This window comes from Nelumbo lutea, chromosome 7 (assembly GCF_056320005.1).
Source record: "Nelumbo lutea isolate HS-2025 chromosome 7, American lotus-T2T, whole genome shotgun sequence".
Classification (NCBI taxonomy): domain Eukaryota; kingdom Viridiplantae; phylum Streptophyta; class Magnoliopsida; order Proteales; family Nelumbonaceae; genus Nelumbo; species Nelumbo lutea.
In genome coordinates, this window is record NC_142690.1 from 49943022 (window position 1) to 49958815 (window position 15794).

The 15794-nt window shown below is 38.0% G+C and overlaps 1 protein-coding gene across 7 annotated transcripts in view; it reads left to right on the forward strand.

Annotated features, from left to right (window-relative positions):
• The window catches only part of ABA3 (molybdenum cofactor sulfurase (LOS5) (ABA3)), a 131517-nt gene that overhangs the window by 52602 nt on the left and 63121 nt on the right, over nt 1-15794 (forward strand). For all 7 annotated transcript variants that reach the window (XR_016102535.1, XR_016102536.1, XM_088956002.1 and 4 more), the window contains 3 exons: nt 704-803; nt 6354-6464; nt 14971-15035. Coding sequence is in view for 5 of the 7 variants with exons in the window: in XM_088956002.1 (XP_088812128.1) it covers nt 704-803; nt 6354-6464; nt 14971-15035 (276 nt within the window). In the remaining 2 variants the exon portion in view is untranslated. The remainder of the gene's footprint in view (nt 1-703; nt 804-6353; nt 6465-14970; nt 15036-15794) is intronic.

Here is a 15794-nt window from a genome sequence, read left to right on the forward strand (position 1 = left end):
TTCACATCGGTTTGAGGGGGAGTGTGGAGCATTTTGATGTATTCTAATATTGTATCCCTCGCTGCATTGTATCTTTTATTACTTTATTTTTCTCTTTCATCCCTATAAGGGATTTTTCTTGTAATCCTTTTGGCCTATAAAGGCTTTCTCGTAAATTCTTTAAGCTCATGTGGGCTTACTTGTAAATATTCATAATATAATAAAGGCTCTTTGTGGGTGGGGGTTGGATTCATTCTTCGACACCCTTGAAACCTGGTTCTAGACTCTCTACTACTCATTTTATTGACATTATGATCTTTGCGACAAGTTGGACATGACTGACATCTATGCCCCAACTTGAGGGGAGTGATGTAATATGTGCCACTGGGGTATTTTAGTCTTTTTGTTCTTTTTAAGTTATGTACGGTCACCATAATATATAATGAGAATAGCTAGAGCTGTCAGTTGACTTTTTTGGTCTCTCTCACATTTTTTTTCTTCTCTTCTTGTCTTTTCTTCTTCTTGTTAAACAATTATTATTATTATTACTATTATTATTATTATGTTGTTGTTATTGTTGTTGTTGTTGTTGTTGTTGTTGTTATTGTTGTTGTTGTTGTTAATTCGTTAAAGGTCACATATGTCTTGTAGTTTATGCATTCTATTGTATAAGAAAGATAACTTATTATTGTTACTAACTTTTCCATTGATGCTTGATATGCAGAAGTTTATTAGCTTTGTAGTAAAATATTTTGTTTCGAAGCCAAATGCAACTGCAACCCAACATCTTTCATTAGAAGAGTCATTATCTTTGTCAAAAACAGGTTAATCTTCAGCAACTCCACTACTAAAATGTTGTTTACTATGTTAGCTCTCTCCATTCTCAGTAGTGTCACCCATCTAAGAAAACTTGTTTGGATATAAATACTTTTAACTGAAGGTATCAAAGTTAGGAGCTTGTGCATCTTATTTCTTATTTTATAAATATCCTTGATTATGACTATATCCATATGCTTTTTCTTAAATGGCTTTAATTTTGTTTGATTTCTAGTTTATGGGTTGAGTGAAAGACAAAATGCTCTAAATAACTATTGTGATTATTTTAATATCACCAATGGCATAAATGCCATAACTCCAATTTGGGGCTCACGATGAGGATATTTTGGTTATTGCACTCTTGAAGTAATTAACTATTTTCTTGTTTTTTGGGACATGAATGCAAATACTCTAGATAGGTACCATAGGAATAGTTAGAATGTTCATGCACATTCTCATTATTGATTAAACAGGGGTAGTAATGTAATTTAACATTCTTGAAAGAGTTAAATAGAAAGTTAATGGTGGGATGGCAATGTATCTATTAGACCCTAATCACTCATTCAAATGTCTTCTCTCCTTTCTTCTCTTCTCTCATCTTATTTATTACACATCTACAACTTATCATTATTCTTTTATTTGTTTATTCTTATATGGTATCAGAGCTGATGTATGATTTGGAGGGTGTAACAGTGATCAGGTATTGTCCATACAACAGAAGTGGTAGTGGTGATGGTAGGTGTGTGGACTTTGTCACTTGATCAAGGATGATTTTATACTTTAGTGATGATCTGAGAACCGATAATGAAGGTTTGATATTTTTCTTACTATTTATGTGGAAAATCGAGGAAACAAGACCTAGGTTTTTTGATCATGGAGGAAAGCTGACAACAATTTTGTAAATGGCATTGATTAGGGCTGAACATGGGCTTTTGAATATGTTATTGATAGAAATAGGAGTTATTCATCAAAGTTCATGCATTTATACCCCACAACAAAATGGGGTAGCTGAGGGGGAAAATCAGCATTCAATTGTGGCAGCCTATCTCGTTCGTTGAATGCCATCCTATAATCTGCATTTTCAGTATCCCTTCTTTCTCCTTTATCCTAATTAGTCTCCCTTTCTATTCACACTCAAGTCTTCGATTATGTGTTCTATATTCATATATTAGGTCTAAACTGTTCTAAACTTGATCCTTAAGCCATTAAAAGTGTCTTCTTTGGGTTTTTTTTTTTTTTTTCCACTCAAATGGGTTACAAATGTTATGGTCTTGTTAGTGATAAATAGTATCACTTGGGATATTACTTTTATGAAAGACACTCCTTTCTTTCCTCCTATGACTCTATAGGGGGAGAATGTGCATGATAAACTTGAAGAGAGACTTCTTCCTCTCCCTTCCTACTCATTCCTTGGCTCCCACTCAGCCAACTCCTCCCTGGCTTCCTTGCTAGTCTACTCAATGTGGCTGGATAAGAAGGTTGTGAAAGCCATTGATGAAGGCTCACCAAAATCTCCTTTGATTTATATTTAGGTAGGTCCCTTCCATTTTTTATTTTCTACTTTGTTGACCCTTACATACTTGTAAACATGGACATACCCATTGCTTAAAGAAAGGAATTGGGAGGTATACTTTACATCCTATCTCTAAATATATTTCCTACTCTCATTTGATTTTATCCTTTAGGACCTTTCTTTCTGCTATTTTTTCCATTCCTATACACAAAAATGTCTTGGAGAGCTTTTATAATCAAAGTAGAAGGTGGTCATGAAAAGTGAAATGGAGGATCTTATTAAGAATAAGATTTGGTAATTTGTAAATCTACCAAAAGGTAAGGAACCAATGAGGTGTAGATGGGCTTTTACATTGAAGCATGAATTTGATGGCTTTGTGGAAAGGTATAACATTATACTTATATCAAGGGTTACACCCAAAGCTATGGCATTGACTACATTGAGACATTTTCCCTTGTAACTAAGATGACCCATAAGAATTTTGTTAGTTGTTAATGCTAAAAACAATCTTGTCCTTTGTGCTAATTAGATGTAATGAATGCTTTCCTACATGACATAGTTTTCTAGGTGCCAAGGTGAAGCTAGGTGATGAGTATAGGTGTAAAATGGGTAGGCCTGACATGATGTGGGCCATGGCATGGCCCACGTGATATAGTGTTGTGTCGTACTCACACTCTCAGGTTTGGCTGGGCTTGGGGATTTAGGTCCATAGGCTGACATGACCCATGTGCTTGCCATGACACGACCTGTGGCATGGACCGGAATGGCCCGGCATGTGAGTTTATTGTTGGACAGTTTTTGTATGCCCTTAGCTTCAATCTGATTTGATGTACTTTTGATATTTAATGTAAATAAATAAAGTACATGTTTGATTCATGTTGTGTGGTGTGCTTTTGTGTAAGACCCTAAAACTGGACACTTAATGAGACTTGTGCTAGTTTTAAATGTTCATAGCCGTTGGATAAGTTTGGGGAGATTTATCCTGCCAAGGCTGACACCGGTGTGTTGCCAACTATTGGGGTGGCTTGTCTCAGCCACCAGGGTGAGACCCAAGGCACATGCAGTGTAGGATTGCTTGAACCCTTGAACTGGACTAGACTTCCAGTATTGCCCTGGACCTTGGAAATTGATGGACAAAACTGGAAAGTTACACCTGTCCCCTAGACCCGATTATGGTACTGCACTAGGTGTCGAATTGGGCTGTCTTTGATAAGCCAATCAGTGAGATCCTTAGCGGGGGTCAAAACCTGGGTATGTTGGGACAGTCTGAGAATTCATCTGAGTGGGTGATCATAGTGACGGGATCAGCCCCTTTGTCGGACAAAGGTAATGATTGGGGATGCACTCTCTCTGATGGAAACCAAACTGCCGGTAGTTGATTTCAACCGTTGGAATTTTGTTTTGCAAACTTTATATATATGATATATATTTTTGTATGGTTTCAAAATGTTTGCAAATGGTTTTAATTCCCGGGATCTATGTGAGTGGAGAGTGCAGCACTGTTCCTTGCAGCCGAGGGAGAGGTCCTCTCTTGTCGGGTAGTGCTTGATCATTATGGGCTGAGAGGTTAAGTGTAAGGCCATTTAGGATAATACCTGATGGGCTAATCTTGCATCTGCCCACAGTCCCTGGGTTTTTATTAGATGGCTTGGCCTAGGGACCACTTAGTATAAGTGTTGGGCCCATAGGGTCCATGTGATGGGATCAAGGGGTTCACTGGGCTTTTTAGTGAATTCGGCTAGGCCTTGTAACAGAGGCTGGGCTGAACCCATGTGGCTGGTGTGTAGATCAATCCTTGGGTCCCACGCCATACAAAGAAGCCCAACTGGGCAACAGTTTGGAAAACTTTTGAGTAGTTATTACTTAATGGGCCTAAAGCCCTTTTCGATCTGGGCTGATTTGATCAGTCAATTAAGGGGGCGGATCTGAGATTAGGATGAGCCCTAAAGCTAATCTAATCTACAGATAAGATTAAGAAGAGTCCTAATCCAAATACATATTTGGATAAGGGCAACTCCTGATTTGATCAGGAGGTTTTCTTAATCATTAAGAAAGAGGAGAAAGAGCCTAATTCGAACCCTAGGAGCTTTTCAAGAGAGAACCCTGCTTCTTGAGATAAGATCTCAGAAACCCTAGAGAAAAAGAAAGCAGTTCGCCATCTTCTTCTCTAGCACTCTCCTCCATTAGCAGTCGCCATCCTTTTTCTGCCAGTTCGAGAAGATCATGAAACGTTCTTGATTGTACGAGTGGTGCTCTCAGTCTTCCATCGAGTTCTTCTGAAGAACCTGGTTCGTGGGATGAACACTGTTGGTTCGGCCCAATCATCACTATGTCATCTTCAGTGGGAGCTGATCTGGGTGTCTTCTTTGGGCGTGAACACCAACTTTGGGAGACATTATTTCTCTGGATCAGGTATAATTCCTCCCTTGTCTTTTGGTTCAGATCTGGTTCGGTTCTGGTTCAAGTAGGATCCTTGAATTTTAATTCTAAAATCAGGGAATACGATTCCCAGTTGGAAGGTAGGTAGGAAATTTTTGAAATTTGCCCACCCATTCTGCAACAGTTCTGGCGTCCATACGATGGATCTTACCATTCCTTTCATTTATAGTTGTTGGAAAGGTCCACCCTCTCCCCTTCTAACAACTATAAACAACTAATTTTGGGGGCATTTTAGTCATGTGATAAATAAACTTTTATAAATTCTCCAAAGAGACCAAAATACCCTTCCCAACAACTATAAACGTCTAGTTTAGGAGGGTATTTTACTCATTTTCATCGCAACAACAATCCTTCTCTCATACTCTCTTACTACAATTCCTCTCTCTTACTCTTTGATATCTAGAATCTTAGTTCTCAACTTTTCAACTTCCTTTCAACAAGGAAGCTTGCTCAAGTTTCTCAAGTTAGAAATTTGGTAGGCTAGGTGGCTTCATCTATTGTAATCAAGTGGGGATATTGGATTTGAGTACTGGGTAAGGGGTAATTAATTTTCTTTTTTCTTCTAATTTCTAATGTTTTATTATTTTAATTTATTAAAATGACCGGTTCTTCATGAATGCCCTTTCCTTATGTCCACAGATTATAGCATTAGTGTTGGTGCTAGTGAACCTAGGGAAACAAGAGCTAAAAGAAAAACTAGTGACGTTTGGACTTGCTTCACAATGAAAGAAGTTGAGGGGGTGGGTATGAGAGCCATTTGCAAAAAATGCAAAAATGACTTTTGGAGGATAGAAGAACCATTGGGTGTAGCCCTATTCTTTGCAATATACACAAGATTGCAAAAATAATAAATATACTCTCCAATACATTTAAACATGAGCTTGACTAAATTACCCTTAAAAAACCATTCTAAACAATTTCTAATGTTGTTTATAGTCTCTTAATTTTTTATATATTGTCTGTAATATGTTCTTTGTGCAACTATATTCTTCGTACATTGATTCTGATCTTTACTCTTTATTATTGATAATTTTATCTATTTACTTGTGTTTTATTTATCAAAAGAAAATCACCCTTATTTAGTACACTTTTTAATAATATCTATTTGCCACTACTTCTATTTGTTATACAATATTTATCCCTTTTTGTTTTGAATTTTGCATGTTTATCTCTTAGGTTATTTGTGGAATTTTCTAGTAAAATCTACACATTCCTGTTTATCTCTTAGGTTATTGCATGTACTCACCTAAATTTTTCATGCATATTTTCTCATTCTCTCATTCTACGATTCTATTTTTCTATACTCTTGTGTCTAGTAGTCCAGTGTCTTTTCAGTTATGATCTTAACTCTATTTTACTGGATTACCCAAAAGAAAGCTCTTTTTGTTTTTATTTGTCACATTTTTTAACCATCTCTATTTGCTGTAACTTCTGTTTTATACAGCCTTTATCCCCTTCTTCTCTGTTCTTGTTTTAGTTTGTAATATTTCATGTATGCCTATAGTTGTGACACAGTGTTGCCATATGTTCTTCATTAATTCTAATGATAGTAACCAACAAGCATCTACATATTATTGACTTTCTGATTATGTGCTATGAAATGCAGGTGTTTTAAACAGTCTCTCAACTGTAGGTATTTATGTGAGATCCATCACTGTTTATCCAATCAAATCATGTGCAGGATTCAGTGTGGATAGTTGGCCTCTAAGCAATTCTGGTATGCTTTTGTTCTTTGTCAAACCCTAGTAAGGCTCTTTGCTTTGCATTGAATTAAACCACATGCTCCACTACTTGCGTGGGCCCCCATCAATTCCTTTATGTTTCACTCTTGTGAACGTACTCCCCAGGCCAGATATTTCATGTGTTAACTGCAACACTGCACAGGTCGATACACACAATTTCTAGTGTCCATTGTTTATGGCTAGGACTACTGGGGTTCATAGTTGTCAAGGTGGCTAGTCACCTTGCCTGAACACCTTGACTTATGGCAATTAGGTGCCTGTCCTTGCCACTAGGATCTCGTCCAAGCAATAAAAGTGACAAGGCTAGTGCCTTTTATAATATCATTTAGATTGATGCATCTTATTAATAAGTGTGTAAATCCATTCTATTATAAACTATATATCATTTATAATTTGTTTCAATGTTTTCTATTGAAATTTAAAAGTATAGAGATTTCTTTTTTCTTTTTTTTTTTTTCTATTCTCCCTCTTTCTCCCTTCAATTAAATAAAACAACAACTGCATCCGTTTTTATCTTTTTTACTTTCCATCTTGAATCTTTATCATATAAAGTTAATAACCTTCTCTATTTGTTAATGGATACAAAATTGCTCTATTAAATAATTACTATAGTAGTGTTACTGTAGAGAAGATGGGCTGAATGGCCCATAGACTGTTATCTTATTTGTTTTTTTTTTATGTTCTTTGCTGTAATGGGCCTCAACTTGGGCCTTTCTTATATTATGTACTTTTAGTTATTCGCCTAGTTAAGGGCCTTTTCTGTAAATTATTAAAATTAAGTTAATGAAAAGGGATTAGGGGTGTAAGAGGAGATTAGATTCGAAAATCTCTCTCTGAACCCTTATTGCCGCTACCTTCTTCTTCCTCTTCTCTCTCCTCTCTCCTCTCTTCTTGATTTCTGCTATTCTCAATCACTTTTCTGCATCTTTTTAAACAGTCCATTCATTTCGGAAGGCTGTTTTTCTTCTTGGTATCAGAGTGGGCTCTTCTTTTCTCTCTTTTCTCCTCTTTCTTCCCATACACAATGTGTATAGAGAACTGAATCGAATGAATAGGTAAAGAATTTTTTTTTTTCAGCTCAGTTGTTAGTGGTTTTTGGAGGGGAGGCTATCTTTGTCGTCCCCTTGACAGTATCAAGTGTGTTGCCCGAAACCCTAATTAACTGGAGAAATCTGCTTGCGGGCCCCACAGGGAGTTTGGCCTTGGCGCTCAGTGATTGAAAGACTTTGTGTTCTTCATCTTGAAGATCGATTCAAGTTGCTCAGTGTTCTGTGAGGTCTACAAGGTGCGGCTGGGTTTCTTTTGTTTCTCCCGGGTTTCAGGGGTGATGCACTTAATGGGTACGACTGCATAGAGGTTGATTCACAACACAATTTTTTTCCTGTCTTCATTGATTATTATTTGAAGTTATTAGAAGTTATTTTTGGAGTGTTTTAAGAAGATGGACCCTTTGGAAGTTGAAAACAAGAATGTTGTTGAATCCGGACAGGTTCCGGGAGCCTTCGTTTACTCTCAACTGGCTGTGACCACAGTCAAGCTAGCTGGAACCAATTATCTGGCATGGTCACAATCAGTAAAACTTCATATATGCAGTAGAGGCAAACAGGGTTATATCAATGGGAGCAAGAAGGCTCCATCGGAAGATGATCCATCCTTTGAAAAATGGATATAAGAAAATTATACTGTAATCGGATGGTTAGTGAACTCAATGCAACCTCAAATTAGTCAATACTATTTGTGGATGAATTCCACAAAAGAAATATGGGACAGTGTTGCTGAAACCTATTCTCAGAATCTAAATGTAGCTAGTGTTAGATAGTGTATGCCCTTAGCTCCAATCAGAATGATGTACATTATGACATTTATTGTAAATGAATAAAGTACATATTTGATTCATGTTCTTGTGGTGTGTTTCTGTGTAATACCCTTAAACTGGACACATATGAGACTCGTGTTAGTTTAGAATGTTCATAGCCGTTGGATAAGTTTGGGGAGATTTATCCTGCCAAGGCTGACACTGATGTGCCGCCAAGTTGGTTGGGGTGGCTTGTCTCAGCCGCCAGGGTGAGATGCGAGGCATATGTAGTGTAGGTTTACTTGAAACCCTGAACCGGACCAGATTTCCAGTATTGCCCTGGACCTTGGAGATTGATGGGAAAAATTAGAAAGTTACACCTGACCCCTAGACTCGATTATGATACTGCACTAGGTGCCGGATTGGGTTGTCTTTGATATGCCAATCAGTGAGATCATTAGAGGGGGTCAAAACTTGGGTATGTTGGGACAGTTTGAGAATTCATCTGAGTGGGTGATCATAGTGACAGGATCAACCCTTTGTCAGACAAAGGTAATGATTGGGGATGCACTCTCTCTGATGGAAACCAAGACTACCGGGAGCCGATTTCAATCATTGAAATTTGTTTTGCAAAATATATTTATATACAGATATACATATATATATATATTGCGGTTTCAAAATGTTTGCAAAAGGTTTTAATTCCCGGGATCCATGTGAGTAGAGAGTGCAGCACTGTTCCTTGCTGCCGAGGGAGAGGTCCTCTCTTGTTGGGTAGTGTTTGATCATTATGGGCTAAGAGGTTAAGTGTAAGACCATTGAGGGTAATACCGGATGGGCTAATCTTGCATCTGCCCACAGTCCCTGGGTTTTTATAAGGTGGATTGGCTCAGGGACCACTTAGTGTAAGTGTTGGGCCCATTAGGAGCCCATGTGATGGGCTCAGGGGGTTCACTGTCCAGAACAGTGTATTCGGCCAGGCCTTGTAACAGTGTTTCGAATTGGTTTAGTAAGACTAATTAAATATGGGTGGATCTGGGATTTAAATCAGCAGATAGGATAGGGAGCTATCCCCATCCACTCAGAGAGTCTAGATCCAAATAGAAATTTGGATCTGGAAACGTCCTAATGAGATTAGGAGAAAGCTAATCTAATCTGCAGATAAGATAAGGGTCTATCCTTATCACTTAAAGAAAGTCCAGATTCAAATAAGGATTTGAATCAGGAAACTCCTAAGGGGATTAGGAGCTGATCTCTTTAAGTCTATAAAAGGAGGGGGTGAACCATTCAGTTCACTCCAACCCACCCAGAGATATCAGATCTTAGACAATGGAGAGAGAAGACAGCTACAATGTGACTGCGCCGACTTCTCCCTGCGTTCTCCTCCTGTTTGCCACCAACTGCTAGTTCGATCTCCATTCTAGTAGGAGCGATTAAGAACAGTTCTTGATATTAGTCTTTGGAGAAAGGCTGATCTAAAGTCGTGCTCACAGCCTTCATCGAATTCTTGTGAAGAGTTCGGTTGTTGGGAAGAACACTACTGATTCTGCTCCACCCTACACTGTGTCATCTTCAGTGGGAGCAGTCTTTGGAGATTTTCATTGGGTGTGAACACCTTCGTTGGGAGATACTATTTCTCTGTATCAGGTATATCCCTCTCCTACCTTTGGTTTCAGATCTGGTTCGGTTTAGGGTTCAAGATTGATCATTGAAAATGCTGATTTTCTAAAACAGGGAATACGATTCCCAGATGTGGGGAGAGGAAATTTTTGAAATTTCACCCAACCTACCTGCAGGGTTCGGCCATCCATATGATGGATCTCTCATCCCTTTAGCTAGAGCATACAAGCTGAGGAGTGATGTGAAAAATTTAAGGTAGGGGGAGAAACCTTTGGCTATTTATTTCTCAATGCTGAAATCTCTTTGGCAAGAAATTGATTTGATGGAAACTATAGCCTGGGAAAGTACTAATGATGATGAAACACCTACAGGAAACTAGTTGAGAGAAATAGGGCGTTTGAATTTTTGATGGGGCTGAATCTCGAGTATGACATCACAAAGTAGAGCATCTTATCAAAGGATAGTGTTTCATTGTCTCAGGCCTATGCCTTGGTAAGTAGTGAAGAAAGCAGGAGACTAGTCTAGGTTCAAGGGACTGGTCTAAATGATCACCTTGCTAACATGGGGTTGAAACCTAAGAGAATTATAGGAAATTCGGGTGGTTCAGGGAAGATGGAAGTTATTTGTGAGTACTATAAGAAACCAATGCACACAAAGGACAAGTGCTGGGAATTTCATCCGGAGCTTCTTCCCCTTCGTTTCCAAAAGAAGTCCGATAGTATGAAGGCGGGAAGTGCCAATATTGCTGCTGGTCCAGATAGTGACAGATGCCTAACTGAAGAGAGAGGACTGCTAGTGAACAGTTAGCAGCTATGAAGGAAAAGTATGAGAAGTTTGGAAGGATGATTAGTCACTTAGAGGGTGCAGCCTCTTCTTCCAATCCTCCAGGAAATTCAACCTCTTTTGCATTTGCTCATTTAGGTATACGAGCTTCTGCCAATCATGCGACTATCTCAGGTAATCGTAGGATCCCTTGGATTATTGATTTTGGTGCTTTTGACCATATGACCAACTTTTCCAACTTGTTTATTCCTTATGATTTGCTTCCTAGCCATGATAAAATCATCCTATTCGATGGCTCTCTTGCTTTTATCTCTGGCAAGGGAATCATCAAGGCTACAGACTCTTTGGCACTTCCTTCTGTTCTTCATGTACCCAAACTAAATACAATTTTGTTATCAGTAAATAGCTTAACTAAGTCTTTGAACTGCAGTGTAATCTTTTTTCCTTCCTAGTGGGTTTTTCAGGATTTGGAGTCTCAAAAAGTGATTGGGAGTGGCCATGAGGCGAATGGAATATATCTGCTGGATACTCTTGGACAGGGCCAATGACAACCTGGGAAATCTGCTTTTGGATCTACATCTTCAGTGTCTGTCAGTTGTGTCATGTTATGTCATTTTCGATTGGGTCATCTTTCTTTTATTACATTGAGTCATTTATTCGTAGAACTATTTAAGGGAATTAGTTTGTCAAGTCTTCATTGTGAGTCTTGTGAGTTGTCAAAACATTATAGAAGCAGTTACCCTTTGAGTAATAAAAGATCTTCTCCATTCCATTTTTGTGCACTCTGATGTGTGGGGGCCTTACCACTTACCCTCTCTGGGTGGCTACAAATATTTTATCTTGTTCATTGGTAATTTTTTATGATATACTTGGATATTTTTTATGAAGTCCCATGATGAAGTTCCTAGACTTGTGAGGCAGTTCTATGAATTTGTTCTAAGCCAATTTGATACCAGAATCAAAATTTTCAGATTCGACAATATAAAATAATATTTTGAGAAAAACCTAACCTATTATCTCATTGATTTGGGGGTTATTCACCAAAGTTCTTGTGTTAGGACTCTGGAACAGAATGGAGTTGCTGAAAGAAAAAAAACCAACATATTGTTGAAGTTGCAAAAAGTATCCTGTTTGCCTCACATGTCCCTACAAGATTTTGGGGGGATGTTGTCCTCACTACAACCTACCTAATCAACTGTATGCCATCTAGAATATTGGGGTTTAAGTCTCCTTTCAGTCTTCTTCATCTGGGCAAGGACTTTTTCCCTATTGCACTCTGTGTCTTTGGCTGCACTTGTTATGTACACATTCCAAGTACCCAGAGACATAAATTTGAACCAAAAGCCACAAGTGCATTTTCCTTGGTTATGCCCCCACACAAAAGGGTTATTGTTGTTTTGATCCAAAGATTGGAACTCGGTGTGTCTCAATGGATGTCACCTTTGATGAGTTTTCTTCTTTTTATAATTCTTCTCAGGAGAGGCATTGTCCAAAGGGGGAGGATTTGTCACAGTTGTTTGCTCTCCTCTCCTTGTCCCAGTTGAGTCTTCTTTTGAGCCTCTTCCTCTTTCAAATGAGTCAAGGTTGGAATAGTCATCTCATTCTCATTCCAATGTTCCTATTCCTCCTCCGTTACCTCCTCGTCCTCTTTTTAATTCGAGGCTATACCAGCGGTAGAGAACTAGAAGTGAGCAGATTGTTTCCTCTACACCACATGAGCCTCCTGTACTTCCATTCACAGAAGAGACAACAGGTACTGATACCGTCCCTTTGGAGCCATCTTTCCCAAGCCTTGATGTTCTTATTGCTATCAGGAAAGGTAAAAGGAAATGTACCACACATTGCATTTCCAAACACCTTTCTTGTAGTTTGCTCTCTCCTTTATAATTTGGCTATCTTTCTTCTATTTTTTCTAACCCAATACCTAGGTCAATGTCAGAAGCTCTTACTATTCTAGAATGGAGGGATGCTATGAGAACAAAAATTGATGCCCTACCTAAGAATGACACTTGGAAAGTGGTTGATTTGCCTGAAGGGAAGGAACTAGTAGGCTGTAAGTGGGTTTTCACCATCAAATATCATGTTGATGACACCATTGAAAGGTACGAAGCTAGGCTGGTTGCAAAAGGTTATACACAGACATATGGGATTGACTATTTGGAGACCTTTTCTCCTGTTGCAAAGATGACCTTTGTGAGGGTTTTGCTATCTCTGGCTGCACATTCAGATTGGCCACTTTACCAGCTGAATGTAAAAAATGCATTTCTGAATGGAGAGTTACATGAGGAGGTCTATATGTCTCTTTTTCCAGGAATGTATGAACAGATATGGAAGGGAAAGTTTGCAAGCTGAAGAAATTTCTTTATAGACTTAAACAGTCACCTAGAGCATGATTTGAAAGGTTTAGGGCTGCCCTTGTTAACTTTGGCTATATATAGACTCAGTCTGATCATACCCTCTTTGTGAAGAGGAGAGGCTCTTTGGCAGTATATCTAATTGTGTATGTTAATGATATAGTTGTGACTAGCAATGATGTATCAGGGATTAATGATCTTAAATCTTTCCTTCATACAGAGATTGAGGTCAAAGATTTGGGGGAATTGAGATATTTTATTGGCATAGAAGTTTTTCGATCTAAGGATGGGATCCTTTTCTCTCAACAAAAGTATGTGCTTGACTTGCTCACTAAAACAGGGAAGACGGGTGCTAGACCAGTTGCTATTCCTATTGATATGAGTCATAAACTCTCTACCTTAGATGGAGTATTGTTGAAAGATAAGGGAGTCTTCTAGAGGTTACTTGGGAAGCTGCTATATTTGTGCATGACTCAGCCAGACATTGCATATGCTGTCAGCTGCATTAGTCAGTTCATGCATGCTCCCAGGGACACTTACATGGCGGCAGTAGAACGAATTCTGTGTTATTTGAAGGATTCTCCTGGAAAGGGAATTCTATTTGCTAAGCATGGTCATATGAAACTTGAAGCTTACACAGATGCTAATTGGGCTGGAAATATTGATGACAAAAGATCAACTTCTGGGTACTGTGGCTTGGTGGTAGGTAATATTGTTTCTTGGAGAAGCAAAAACAATCAGTTGTTGCCAGATCTTCAACCGAAGTTGAATACAGAGCCATGGCTCATGGAGTTTTTGAGCTGCTGTAGCTTCGATCCTTGATCGAGGAATTGGGTATTGAGCATGATAAGCCATTAATGTTATATTGTGATAATCAGGCTGTCATCAACATTGCTCACTATTTGGTGCAACATGACAGAACCAAACATATTGAAGTTGATAGGCATTTTATTTGAGAAAGAGTGGCTTCTGGAGAAGTTTGTCTACCTTTTATCTCTTCTGAAGGACAGTTAGCTGATTTCCTTACCAAGGGCATCCCCAAGGCTAAACTTCAGCATGATACTAGCAATCTTGGCATGATTGACATTTATGCACAGCTTGAGGGGGAGTGTAGAGAAGATGGGCCGAATGGCCCATAGACTGTTATCATATTTGTTTTCTTTGTGCTCTTTGCTGTAATGGGCTTCAACTTGGTCCTTTCTTATATTATGTACTTTTAATTATCTCTGTAAGTTACTAAAATTAAGTTAATGAAAAGGGATTAGGGGTGTAAGAGGATATTAGATTTGAAAATCTCTCTCTGAGCCCTTACTGCCACCACCTTCTTCTTCCTCTTCTCTCTTCTTGATTCTTTATTTCTGCTGTTCTCAATAACTTTTCTGCATCTTTTTAAACAGTCCATTCATTTCAGAAGGCTGTTTTTGTTCTATTAGTATTGAAAAGAATGAAATTAATTATATTTAAAAGATTTTTTTTTATCTTTTAGGTATGATGATTTGCCACATTTTCAGAGGAAATTTAATGTTCTTAATAAAGAGAATTGCTAATTTTCAATTAATATGCATGATTAATGGTATATAAAACTAGTGGACTAGTCAGAAGTTACTCCTTTATATTATAAAATTCTCATCACCTAGATGTCACCTAGGCAACTAGGTGCCCCAGTGTTGACCAGAATTGTCTACACCTTGACAACAATGAAGGGTTTTTTGTCATATAGGGTTTAAACCCCTCAAAACTAGTCAGAATTCTTAGGGTGCAATAAGAGAGTTAATTCTGTTGCTTTTTTTGTAAATATATTGTCAGAAGTCTGAACTATTCACCATCTTATTATATAAGATAGCATCTTGAGAGTATTGATTGTTATTATTGAAGATTGCAGTATTCAAGTACAACATTTCATTCTTTTTACTGTGAATGATTGAGCAGGCCTGTTACATGATCGGGAATGGATTCTCAAAAGCCCAAATGGGGAAATTCTTACTCAGAAGAAGGTTAACTGTCTACTTTTGTGCATGATTTATCCAACTTCATTGCCTATACATAGACGTTTTCTCTGTTATCATCTGCTTGTATGTTCTCAATTTTTTTAGGCATGACATTCCCTTGTGTTTGCTTAGGAGGATGAATATCTTGTTTAAGTATTGTATCATGTGTAGATTCACTTGTTAAATGACCAATTCTTCTTGGGACTTGCATTTTTATAATGTTAGAGTTGTTGGTCAGAATCTACGTTGTTGAACCAGAGATGTGCACATCTAGATGGCTGGCTCATCTATAGTTTGGTTTTGACAAGTCTGGTGTACTCGGAATATTCTCCTCATGCATCAAAACACATGTATAGGTTTTGAGTTCATATTCATCAACAGGGAACCTGAGTTGAGAACTTCCCAAGCATTAATGAAACTAGAGATCATTCTTTCAAAATTACTCCAAGTCAAGCCTGATGTATGTTCAGATTTATCAGTTATAAACAAGACCTCACTAGACTTGCTGTCAAATATACTGTTATTCCTTTTGTTAGTTACTGTCATAGAAAATAGATTTTAGATTTTATTGGTAAACATGAATGGTATATTTGTTGGATTATCCTCTGTTCTCTTTACCCTGACACTATTTTTTTTCCACCTTTTTGATTGATGTCCTCAATAATATATAAAAGAACAATGTACAGGTAAAGAAGACGAGTCATTTTCCTAGAAGTAATAAAAAATTTATTGCATTATAAAATTATGTGTGCATTTTCAAATGTA